We start from the raw sequence: 12,456 nt of genomic DNA, 5'->3' as shown, positions 1-12,456 counted from the left end.
CTGTTGCTTTGTTCTCCTTTTTTCCATGACTCCAGTTTTAAAGATGCTTAATTTTGATGCCTTTTGAGAGTTTGCATTTTAATGAAGTTTTGACGTTGAGTTTTGGAGACAAGTCTAAGCTCGTTTTGTTATAGAAATTCAATAACTAGGAATTAGCTGATCCTTTTATTCATTTTCAGCTATTATAATTCTCTAGTTGTATTGTTTGTTGACTACCTCTCTTGGTAATATAGTTTTTATTATCTTAGCGCTCCTACTGGTACGGGTACCCACAACCTACTTTTAGGAGACATATAGTCTCTGATGATGTTCAACAGAATGAATATATGGAGGCTGAACCTGTAGGATTGGTGGCTGGAATACAGATCAAACATCTATCAAAGGTATTTAATTTTTCTAAATGTCTTTTTCCAGCTGGAACTGAAAGTATTGTAGCTATTGTAAAATCAATGTGTATATGGTTCCCTGGACCAACAATGAAGATATCAAGGTTCTAGTCCTAGTTTACCATTTACTATTTGCCTCTGAGAGCTCAATTAAATATTCATTTTGCCTTTTATATATTAAGCAATATCTCAAACACTTGGAGAGATTAAAAAGGTAAATGGTTCTGAAATCTGAGATTATTATTAAAAACAAATGCAGTCCCACTCTTTCTCCTATCCAGTTCTGGACCCAATTGACTTCCCATCTGCAATACTGTTATACATAAGCACTAATAAGCTAACTAAATGAACTTGTTATCCAGTTGCTTGTCAAAGTTTGAACAATAGATATTTTTATACATTTTGTCATTTCTGTACTTATTGTTAGACAAATCTTTCAAATTATTAAAAATCTCATTGAGAAGGCCTTGTAATGTTTTGATATATGATCTGCTCTAGAACATATAGAGAATTTTATCTTATATATGTATATGCAGAGTTCCTCTTCCACTTCAGCAATCCTCTATGTCAATGGAGGGTATGTCTTTGGGCATATTTTTTATGAACATAATGTTTTATACCTTGCTCGAAGCCATTTATCAGATAGTTGACCAATAATTAGCTGTTTGGTTTCATTTATTAAGTGATTTTACCTGCATGAAAAACTTCTCATTGGAGGAGAGCCTTTAAGGCTCAAGTTTATACTAAAAAGTTTGTAATTTTTTTTTCAAAATCAGTAAATAATAAATAATAAATTAAATAGAATCTTCTGTATGACTGGAAGTATATAATCTACTATAGAAAATATTCACAGAAGCTTACCTTTTCATTTCTTGTATTTCATCAAGGAAAGCCTCAATATGTGTTTAGAAAATTCTCGTAAAAATTTTATAAAGAGAAAGTAAATATATAAGTAGATTTTTTTAAATCTCCTTTCTTGAGTATTACTATTCTACATTTCTCCCATTCTTTTGATATCTTTCCCTTGTTGAGATAGTCTATAAAACAGTTTCTCAGTACCTTCAAGATTATGTTGCTTCTAAAATGAATGTTATCCATATGAATATAGACTAGTTCAGTGCTGCTTTGATTTTTTTTTTTGTCTTCTTAAGTGCTCTTTCTTGTTATAATACATAATAGCCTAGGGTGTTTGAATCCAAATATTGTGATTCTCTTCTCTAAGGATCCTAAAATATACAATTTTGCAACTTTCACTTTTAACATTTTTGTGACTATTTCTTCCATTTGCATTATTGTAAATATTGCATATATTGTTTTCTTGGGTCTGATTATTTCATTCTGCATCAGTTCATGTAGATCTTCTCTGTATTTACCATTTCTTACAGCATAATAATATTCCATTGAATTCATGTACTATCATTCCTCATTTGGTGTGCATGTACTTTCTTTCCAGTTCGTTGCTATAACAAAAAAGTGATGTCATAAATATTTTGGTTTATATTGAAACTGTCTTTTTATCAGTGGCCTCTTTGGGGTATAAGCCTAAGAATAAACCCTCTAGGTCAAAGGATATGGACATTTTAGTCACTTTATTTGTGTAATTCCAAATTACTTTCCAAAACAGTTGTATTGATTCACAGTTCCATCACCAAAGCATGAGTGCACCTATCTTCTCAAAATTACTTCAGCATTGACTATTGATACTTTTTGTCACCTTTGTCATTTTGTAGGATATGAAGTAAAACTTCAAGATTGTTTTATTTGCATTTCTGTTATTATTAATGATGTAAAGAATTCCTTCATATCACTATTAATGGTTCACAATTCTTTCCCTTGACCTCTTCTCTAATAGGGAATGGCTTTTGATAGATAGATAGATAGATAGATAGATAGATAGATAGATAGATAGATAGATAGATAGATAGATAGACATATCATATAAGCAGTTATTTATGCAGCTTAGATATCAAACATCAGAGAAATTTGAAGATTTTTTTCCCATTTAACTGCTTTTCCTACATGCGTTCATTTTGTTTGTATAGAAGCTTTTTAGTTCATGGAATCAAAGTTATCTATATTATCTTTTGTAATTGTCTCTATTCCTTATTTGGTTAACGATACATCTCCTACCCATAGTTGTAAAATGTATATAATCTGCTTCACTTCTAATTATCTTTATAGTATGATCTTTAATGTTAAGATAATATATCCATTTATAATGTATCATAGAATATGGTAAGGAGTTGATCTAAGTCTAATTTCTGCCACACTGCTTTCCAGTTTTCCCAAGAGGTTTTATCAAATAAGGAGTTCTTTACCAAGTAATTTATATTTTCCACTTTATTTAACACTGGTTTATTGTGTTCCCATTGTTTCTAATTCTCCCATCTAGTCTGTTCCATCAAATGCCTCCCAACTATTCTTGAAGAAAATATTCATGAAATATAGGTGTTAAAGGTCTGAGTAGTCTGCAGAGCTTTACCCCATTTTTGTTTATTGACTAAGAAACACATTTTCTAATAGTTTTCTCAGTCCTTTCTTGCTTGAACCCATCTTTAAAACTGAAGTCCCCACCCTAAATACATTAATCCCTCCCACTCTTTACTGTAGCCAAACTGGACAACCCTAGGTCCTCCAAGTATACATTGTGCTCTCATTTCTTTGCTTTTTCTCAGGTTCTGTGCTGTGAATGCTCTTCCTCACCCTAACCTCCTTTGCTTATTGAACTCCTTCCTCATTTTTTAAAAAGATAACTCAAAAATCTTCTCTCTGGGAATCTTTCTCTGAATATTCCCCATCCTGTGTTAGTAATGACCTTTCCATTTAGATGTCACATAGTACGTTATTTTATAAAATTGTAATGACCTTATGTAAAATTGCATACCATTCCTAGACTATAAACTTTTTGAGGGCATCAACTGTGTCTTATCTCTTGGTATTTCCCCCAGTCTACCTGGTAGGTAGACACTCCACACGATAGGCAAACAGTAAACATATATTGTTTGATTGACTATAGATGTAATAAGAACATAAGAGAAAATTAACCTAAATGTTACTTCATCTGGATTCTATAGCAGAAGTTCTGTGAAACCTATCTACTCATTCTAATAGTAATGTTTTTTTAAAAACAAAATACATAGGATTAAAACAATTAAACTTATAGACCCCAAAGGAAAATTACAGCTGAGTGATTAGGGAAAACTTAATGGAAGATGTGGAATTTTAACTGGATTTTTAAAATATAAGATTTCTTTTTTATAATATTTTATTTATGTTCTTTTTTTCCCCATCACCATCATTTCCCACTGACATCTACTTCTTCCACACATACACTCAGCATTGCAATAAAATCCACATTTATAACAAATAAGATTAGCTAAATAAAACAGATCAAAACATTGGCCCTGTCTGAAAATGTATTGGGGGGAGGGCACCTCAGTTCCACCGTATCTTTTCCACTTTATCCTATACATACCTTGTTTATACAAGTTAGTTCCACATTGTCTTCCTTCTTAGATTGTGAGCTCATTAAGAGAAAGGAGTGTCTTTTACCTTTCATTTTATCCCCAGTATTTAACATAGTGCCTGGCACATAGTAAGCACTTAATAGCCTGACTGACCTCTCTTTAGAGGCATGGAGCATTCTTTGCCATCAGTCCCCTAAAATCGTGATTAGGCAATGCATCGATAAGAATTCTAAAGTCTTTCATTGTTGTTTTCCTCTGTATTATTGTAGTCATTGTTCAAATTTGTCCCCTAGTTCTGCTTACTTTTTCTTGCACCAGTTTTCCTAAGTTTTTCTGAATACTTCATTTCTGTCATTTCTTAACATACAATAATATTCCAGTACATTAATATGCTGCAGTTTGTTCCAATTGATAGGTATTCACTTTCTTTTCAAATCTTTGCTACCACAGAAAGTGCTATTATAAATAATTTCTGTACGTATGCAACCTTTCCCTCTGACTTTGACTTCTTTGAGATATATGCCTACTAATTATACCACTAGTCCATGGATATATAATTTTTTCATAGGATTGCATATGGTTTTCCAGAACACTTGATAGCCTCTCCAACATTTTATTTCTTTGATTTTTGTCATCTTTGCCATTCTGATGTATGTGTGTTATTTTGATTTGCATTCCTGTTATTAGTGATTTGGAGTCTTCTTTCATAATTTACATTTTTCTTTTGAAAACTACTTGGTCATAATCTTTGACCACTGGCTCTTATTCTTACTTATTTGTGTACATTCCCTTTTTATTTTGAATATCAAACCTGTCTCAGAGATATTTGCTACATAGTTTTTTTCCCATTTAAGTTCTTCTCTTCTAACTATAGCTGCATTGGTTTTGTTTGTGTAAGTGCTTTTTTACTTCATATAATTGAAATTGTCTCTTTTAACATCTATGATTATCTTTATTCTATTTTCATAAAAATTTTCCCCCTTACCGTAATTATACGAGGTACCTTCTATTCTCTTTTTTTAAATGATAAGTTTTATATTTAGACCACACATCCATTTAGAACAAAACCAAAAATGAAATAGTCCCACAAGAAGCTTACATTCTGCTACAACTATGTTGTTGCATGGGAAGACTGAGTAGACTCTTAATTTGAATCATTGCAAACTGGTCACTTCTTACTCCTTACTGGAAAAACAAGACTTCTCTGTTTAATTTCTCCAGTCATGACAACATCTGAATGCACCTATAGCCAAAAGAACTGGATGCTGTCCAGAACCTCATGTTATCAAACCTCTGTCTGGCCACAGGCAAATACCTAAAAGTATAACGTCATCTGTGTTTCTGTTGTACTTCCAGACTGTAACATCAAGAGAAGAAAATTAGACTGCAATATGAAAGAATCACATACATACACATAATTTCAGAGTTTCAGATAGACCTAACATCTCAGAGTGAGGATATTGTTAATCTACTATTTTCTTGAGAAAGGCAGTAAAAAGTATGTAAAAATTGTCATTTAACTTTTGTCAAGAAGTAAAGCCATCAAAAGATTAAGGTATTACAGTAGTCAGTATTTTCCTTCCTTGAACCATAGCAAAATCAAGGAGATCACTTTGAGTCAAGACCTCTTCTTAAAATGTAACATTTAGTTCTTTTCTATTATTTTATATTTGCCTAATGTTTTACAATTTTAGAGACCTTTCACATATATTATTTCATTTGTTTTACTTGCAGAATCAGCGTATTTTCTTTTAATGTTTTTGATTATTGCTTTTCTTCTAGGTTGTTGTTGACTTCTGTGTATTTGAATTCCCAATCTATTGTTCTCTCTTTTGTTTCTTTGGTAAATCTCGCCCTTACAGATTCGAATTTTTCTATTCTGATCATTATTTTTTCTGGGCAGGACATAAATTCTACTTTCATAATTATCATTTCTCTCTTAAACCACTCAGCAACAATGTGGCGTGGTTGATCTCAAAGTCCACAGTGTTCTCTTCCTCATCAAGTGATAAATCATTTTATTTAATTTTACAGTATTTATTCATAAATACCTAAACTTGTTTACTAGATCTGGAGGCCATCTTTCCATCTGTTGTTACTGGGGTTTTTTGTTGATTTTTCTGTTTAGGTTCAAGGTGTTTGAGTTTGGCATTTCAGAGTCTGCTTTCCCCAGCAATGGCAGTTCAAAGCTTTGCAGTACTGATGCTTCTAAGTTGCAGCCCCTGGCAGGCTTTTGTTTTTGTCAGACTGTGCCATTCTGGCTGTCAACACACAAGCAAACTTCTGTAGCCTAGATCCAACATCTCTAAGGACTGTGGAATGGAATGCATAATTGGATTTTGATATATTCCTGTATTGTGTCCTGCCCACACCTTGATCTATACATCTTTTCTCTTCTATATATGTCTTCTTAAAATCCAAATTGGTTAGTAAGTTCCTCCTACATGAACATAGTTCTGTTTAGAACTCATCATTTTCCTCATCATCCAAATTGCTTTTCTTCACAATTTCCAGCTTTTATAGAAGGAAATTTACTGAAAAGGTATAACAAGGACAGAAGTACTAAAACATACCCTCCCTCCAAACAGAAGATATGGTCTCCCCTGTATTGATGCATTCCTTTGGGAGAGTGACATGGATTGAAAATAGAAAGATACTGAAGAATACATGATCCTATTTCAGGAATATTCTTGTCCCTTCACAGATCCACAACAGATGTATCTCGTGAAGTGGCTCTGTTAGAGCCACTATATTTCGGTGTCCTAGGGTACATACAGCCAGGGCCCCAGTACCTTGGCACCATCTCCTACGCAGAGGCTTTGATACCTGGAGTGGTCTTTGCTTCAGGTCCTTTCTTGTTATACCTTCCTTTATGGGATGGAGTAGTTCAGTGCTCTTTCATATGGTACTCTTCTCCACTGTTAATAGGTGTTCCTAAGAAAATCTAGGTTTGGCTAGAAACTTTCATGATACCCTGCTCCAGAAGTCATTGCATTCTTCAATTTCTCATGACATTATGAGGATACTTATGAAGCAGATAGGCTGTACTTTGTTCCAATTATGGGACCAGTCCATGTTTTCTTTGCTTATCAGTTTCTTTTCTGACTTCCTTTTACTCTAATTTTCATTATCATGACTACTATGTGCTTCTCTATTACCCTTTTAATGATCTTCAGTTTCAGTCTTGGGTGATTGTAAAGGCTCATGCCTAATAGCCATACAACAGTTATCAGAAGAATAAACAGAGGAGTCTTTGTTTTAGGGAGAAACTTGGGAGCATTTAAAAATTTTTTAAGGAAATCCACTTTCCTCCTCCTTTTTGGTTGTGGACCTAATTCATTTTCTGTTGGCAGTTTGCTGATGAACAAACTTTATAGGTTTCAGCCAAACTGCAATTGTCATTTTCCATATTTGTCATTTCTGACAATCTTGTGGGTCTGAGGTAGAATCAAAGTTGCTTTAATTTGCGTTCATCTTATTAATTATTTGGATAATTTTTCATGTGGTTATTGATAGCTTGAATTTATGACCTCTTGAGTAATGGCTCTTTTACAATGATGACTAAGGGGAGAATGGTTTCCTAGAGATGACCACAGAAGATTAAATGGAATGTTTTGATTATATAAATTTGAAATGTTTTACATGAGCAAAATGAAATGTAGTTAGATCCACCCAAACAATTAAATGGGAAAACCTTTTACATCAGATTTCTTTGATAAAAGTCAAGAATGGCAACAGTGTTGAAGGGGTGTAAAGAGATAGAAGCACAATAATACATTATTGATTGAGCTGTGGTATGGTACAGCTTTCTTGAAAAGCAGCTTGGAATTATGCCATGACCAAAAGAAAAAGATCCTAGCCATCATAGATCAAGAAATCTTCAAAACTGTCCAGCTCTTATAGAACCAGAGAGCCAAGTGGAAATAGAGGGAATCTATCAGTCACTTCCTGAACCCTCAAAGTGAAAATTCTCATAACATTATATCCAAAACCCAGAGTTACCAGGTCAAAAAAAAAATGTACAATCTACCAGAAAGAACAAATTTAACTTCAGAGGAGTCACAGTCATGACTGCAAATGATTTAGCAACCACCAGTATAAAGGAGTAAAGAACATGAAATACAATATTCCAAAAGGCGGTGGATATGGGCTTACAACCAAGAATAACTTACCCAAGAAAACTGAGGATAATCCTGTAGAGGAAAATCCTGTAGTCTTTTAATGATATAAAAGACTTCAAAGCATTCCTGATGAAAAGACCAGAGCTATGTAGAAACTTTGTGTTGTAAGAAGTGATGAAAGAGATAGTTTTAGAGAAACCTGGGAATGTTTACATGAACTGATGCAAAATAAAGTGAACGGAACCAGGAGAACAATTTTACAAAGACAGCAATATTATATAAAGACAAAAGCTTTTAAATAATTAGGAACTATGATTAATGTAATGACCAGCCACTCTTATGGAGGACTAATGTTGAAACACATGCAACCCACTTCCTGATAAAGAGGTGAAGGATTCATAGTGCAAAATGAGACCTTTTTTTGGACATGGGAAATGTTGAAATTTGTTTTTCTTCATTATACATATTTGTAACTAGGGGTTTTTTTGTTCTCAATGTAGAGGAGTGGTAAGGGAGGTAGAGAAGGCAGATTTTTGCTAATTGAAAAAATACATAATTTCAGAAAAGAAAAAAGGAATGTTTATGTCAAGAAGATCATAGATCCATTTGTCTTTGAATATTGAGTGAAATCAAGGATCTCTTATGTCACTCATCATATATTGTCAATTTGATTAGAAAGAAGATTTAATTAATTGATAGTTCCATCAAATGTGGTAATTGTTTATGGTCTCACCTAAATTGAATTTTGTCATTTTAAACTTCCTTTGCCAATTTAGTGGGCATAAGAAGACCCCTTAAACTTCTTTTCTCTCTGATTATTAGAGTTTGGATAATTTTAAATCTTTAATCAATTTATGCTTCATCATATTTTTTCCATAGTCTTTTATCATTTATAAGTATTAAATTTCCAACACACTTTTGCTACACTCATCTTACTAAAACATTTCTGTCATCATTTTACTCTCACACACGGCATCTGTTGGTAGCCTACAAGAAAAAGTGCAAGCAGCTTAGCATGGCATTGAAGGCATTGTGCCCTGGAACTCATATTTCCTGTCTTATCCATGTCTTCTTCTCTACATGTGATCTTAGTTACAGCTCTCTATGTATGTGTATATTCAGTATACCTCAAATATATGTAAAACTTTCTCAGCTGTATACCATTGCTCATACTGTTGTGTCTCCCTTTAATGTTACCTCTCTTTTCTGTCTATTCTCTTCCTAGGCCCAGCTGAAATGTCACTTTTTTCATCTCAGCATCATTTCTCCTTCCCTTTAAGATCTGTAGGATTTCTTTTCCTTAACACTCACTTAGTATTTATATAAACTACCTGGTATTATAAATTATATTTTCACATTCATATGTCTTCTCTCCCAACCACCTGAGGGCAGAGACTTCATCTTCTTTTTGTTCACCAAGATGTCTAGCCTAGTGTTTTAAAGGTAGTAATATTTCAACATCTATTTGTATATAGAATATGAGAACAGTATTACTGCTGCCTGCCTGTACCCATGTAGACAGTGAGACTCTTCTCTTAAGGCTTTGCATCATTATATGCTAGAAGCAATAGCTGCTGTTTTCTCTTTATAACTTTAAGCTTTACTGATAACTCTAAATCAGTTTCCTTTGCAGATAAGCTTTATCCTGTTTTACTCTGCGAAGTAGTAAAATCTACCCCCTTTGTGTTTCCTCATTGGTCTTAGTGATGTATGATAGAATACTTTCTAGGGATAGTTGATTTGAATACTTAATCTTGTCATTAAGTTCTTCAGAGTGAGGAAAATGGATGCAAAGTTACTCTTTCTTTGCTTTTTCACAGGCATTTGTGGTGGGGAGTAATATCAAAGAGGCAGTAAGAGACCTAACTCTGAACATATATGAGGGTCAGATCACTGTTCTTCTAGGACATAATGGAGCAGGAAAGACCACCACTTTGTCCATGCTTACAGGTATGTTTGCACTCTGACCAACTGAGAAGCTGAGGATTTGCTCTCCACAGCTCTTCATGTTTTCAGGGCCTTCACTTTTATTACTAGAGCTGAGTTTATTGCCATTACAACATTATCCACTGAAAGTCAACTTTCTTTTGCTTCAGTTCTTCCGTGATGATAGCTGAGCTATATAAAAACCTAATTAGCCTAATCCAGATGAGGGAAGACTATCTCTTTAACCACTGCCCCTGGCAACTCAAGCAGTTCATGACAATCTCCAGTGCTTTAGAGTCACAATGCAGACACAAGTCACTCACTTGGAACTTCCTCTTCTTCCAGGAACATGAGAACATGATGTTTCTTCTTAGTGTGAGTGCCTGAGATTTTATGAGTCTCAAAAAGAGATATATAAACCCAAAGGTGATTTAACCAAGAGATTTCACATATTATGATGACACAAAAACACATTAATGACAGAATCATACCATCTTCCCTCTGACATATTTCCATCAGGTAAGGGGTATGGAGTAAAAGTAAGATCCCTAACATGAACACCTACCCAAGAGCCTGGTACATTCGTAAGATGGTTGTTGATTAACTAATTGGTTATTAAAGCCCTGCTATGATGACTGTAGAAATAAAACTATCTTAACTTTCTGGACAGAAGTGGTGGCTAATAGCAGTTGCATCCTGTAGGAGGTAGTTCCCTAGCTATCTTGCACCCATCCCTTTATCTCAGTCATTGGACATATGGATAGCAGTGCTCTTTTGCAGCTGCTAATTTCTGTCTCCTACAGTACCTATCATCTTGAACTCTAGCACATTTTCTGGGAAACTTCCTACTCTGTGGAGAATTGCTAATAGAAGAGTGGGCCACCTAAATAAGGTCTATTGCCGTAGAGCACCTCTAGCTTGTGAATTTAACAGGGATAACTAGCTTTAAATGTGTCATTGTGGAGAATGAGGTGGACCTCTTAGCTTCTTGTAGTTGTAATTTATTACAAAATTTATTTTATTTATGTTTTTGGCTTTTACATTGAAGTCGTTCCACACTCACCCACCTATACTCTAGTATGAGCCCTATATTGTGGCAAGGAACAATTAAGCAAAAGCATCTGGTACGGAAAAACCTTGTCTGACGATATATAGAATAGTCTATAGTAGTTATCCCCTACCTCTCTGCTGTGAGGGGCAGCTAGATAGTGCAGTGGACAGAGCACCAGTGCAGGAGTCAGGAGGACCTGCGTTCAAATCTCACCTCAGATACTTGACACTCACTAGCTGTGTGACCTTGGGCAAGTCATTTAACCCCAATTACCTCATCCTGGCTCATCTCCAGTCATCCTGATAACTATCTGGTCACTGGATCCAGATGGTTCTGGAGGAGAAGTGAGGCTGGTGACCTGCACAGCCCTCTCTCACTCAAAACAAAGTCAAGTGCAAGTCATGTCATTATTTCTTTGGCAACGAAGGATGGACACACACACTGTGAGGGATAGAATGTGTTTTCATTATTTCTTCTTTACTGGTTTTTCCATTACTTAGAGTTAAATTTTCTTTTGGTAATCTTTTTATTTATCTTATTGCATCATTGGGTATATCGTTCTGTTGTTTTGTTCTACCTACTTTGTTCTGCTTCGTTGCTTACAAATCTTACCTCATTTCTCTGAATTCTTATATTGATCATTTCCTACTGTACAGTTTTTGTTGTTCAGTCTTTGTTTTCAAAGAGAACTAATGACATCATGGGTGATGTCTTGACTTGCATGTGAACTGGACTTAAGTGAAGCAGAGCTGCACAAAATCATCAGCCTCCTTTTCTCTTCCTGAGTCTTTGGAGTCCAGTGGCAGCATATAAGTCAAGACAGCTGAAGATGGCCCTTTATGCAGTGGATGACCTTGCCATCTCCATTGTCTAACCAAGCTCTAAGCGCTCCACAGTGTCTGCTTCAGCAGCCTTCGTGACTGTTGGAACAAATAGTTCTCATCCCCTAATTCACTGACAGGTTTGAGGACTTTTGATTACCTTCAACATTGTTTAACCCATCTTCCAAGACAGTTTACTGGGGTGTGGCCACTGACAACTTCTTGGAGTAAGAGTTGGATGACACTGGACAGCAAAGCCCTGAAAAAGGCTCAGCAAGCCCTCGTCTCAGAAATACTAGTCCTACCTGAACACTTCATATGCCCCAGTATGCCATAGGCCAGAAATTTTTCCCCATATGTTCACTTTATTTCCAGTTCTCTTCTACCTCAAAGAAGGTTACTAGGAGCATGAATATACATATACATACACACATGTATGTGTTTATGTATGTATGTATGTATGTATATATATCACAGGAGGTATTAAAGTTACATATATAACTACATTGCATACATTAGGTGTATATAAATATGCATGTATATATAAATGCACACACATATATCATTCACCATTTTTTTCTGTCTTTAACTTCCCTGGGCTATCCTTTTCTTACGCAGTCCTCTTTCATGTATAATTTCAAATTAAAATCTGAAACAATTAGACTACTTCATAGCTCTACCAAT

General features: G+C 34.7%; 1 protein-coding gene across 4 annotated transcripts in view; it reads left to right on the top strand.

The window, feature by feature from the left end:
- The window catches only part of LOC140497225 (phospholipid-transporting ATPase ABCA3-like), a 192,015-nt gene that overhangs the window by 58,329 nt on the left and 121,230 nt on the right, over window positions 1–12,456 (top strand). For all 4 annotated transcript variants that reach the window (XM_072597904.1, XM_072597905.1, XM_072597902.1 and 1 more), the window contains exons 12-13: window positions 249–383; window positions 9,795–9,924. In XM_072597904.1, coding sequence (XP_072454005.1) covers window positions 249–383; window positions 9,795–9,924 — 265 coding nt within the window. The remainder of the gene's footprint in view (window positions 1–248; window positions 384–9,794; window positions 9,925–12,456) is intronic.

This window comes from Notamacropus eugenii, chromosome 3, assembly GCF_028372415.1.
Source record: "Notamacropus eugenii isolate mMacEug1 chromosome 3, mMacEug1.pri_v2, whole genome shotgun sequence".
Classification (NCBI taxonomy): Eukaryota; Metazoa; Chordata; class Mammalia; order Diprotodontia; family Macropodidae; genus Notamacropus; species Notamacropus eugenii.
Note: the sequence above shows the minus strand (reverse complement) of the source record. Positions and strands in the feature narration are given on the sequence as shown.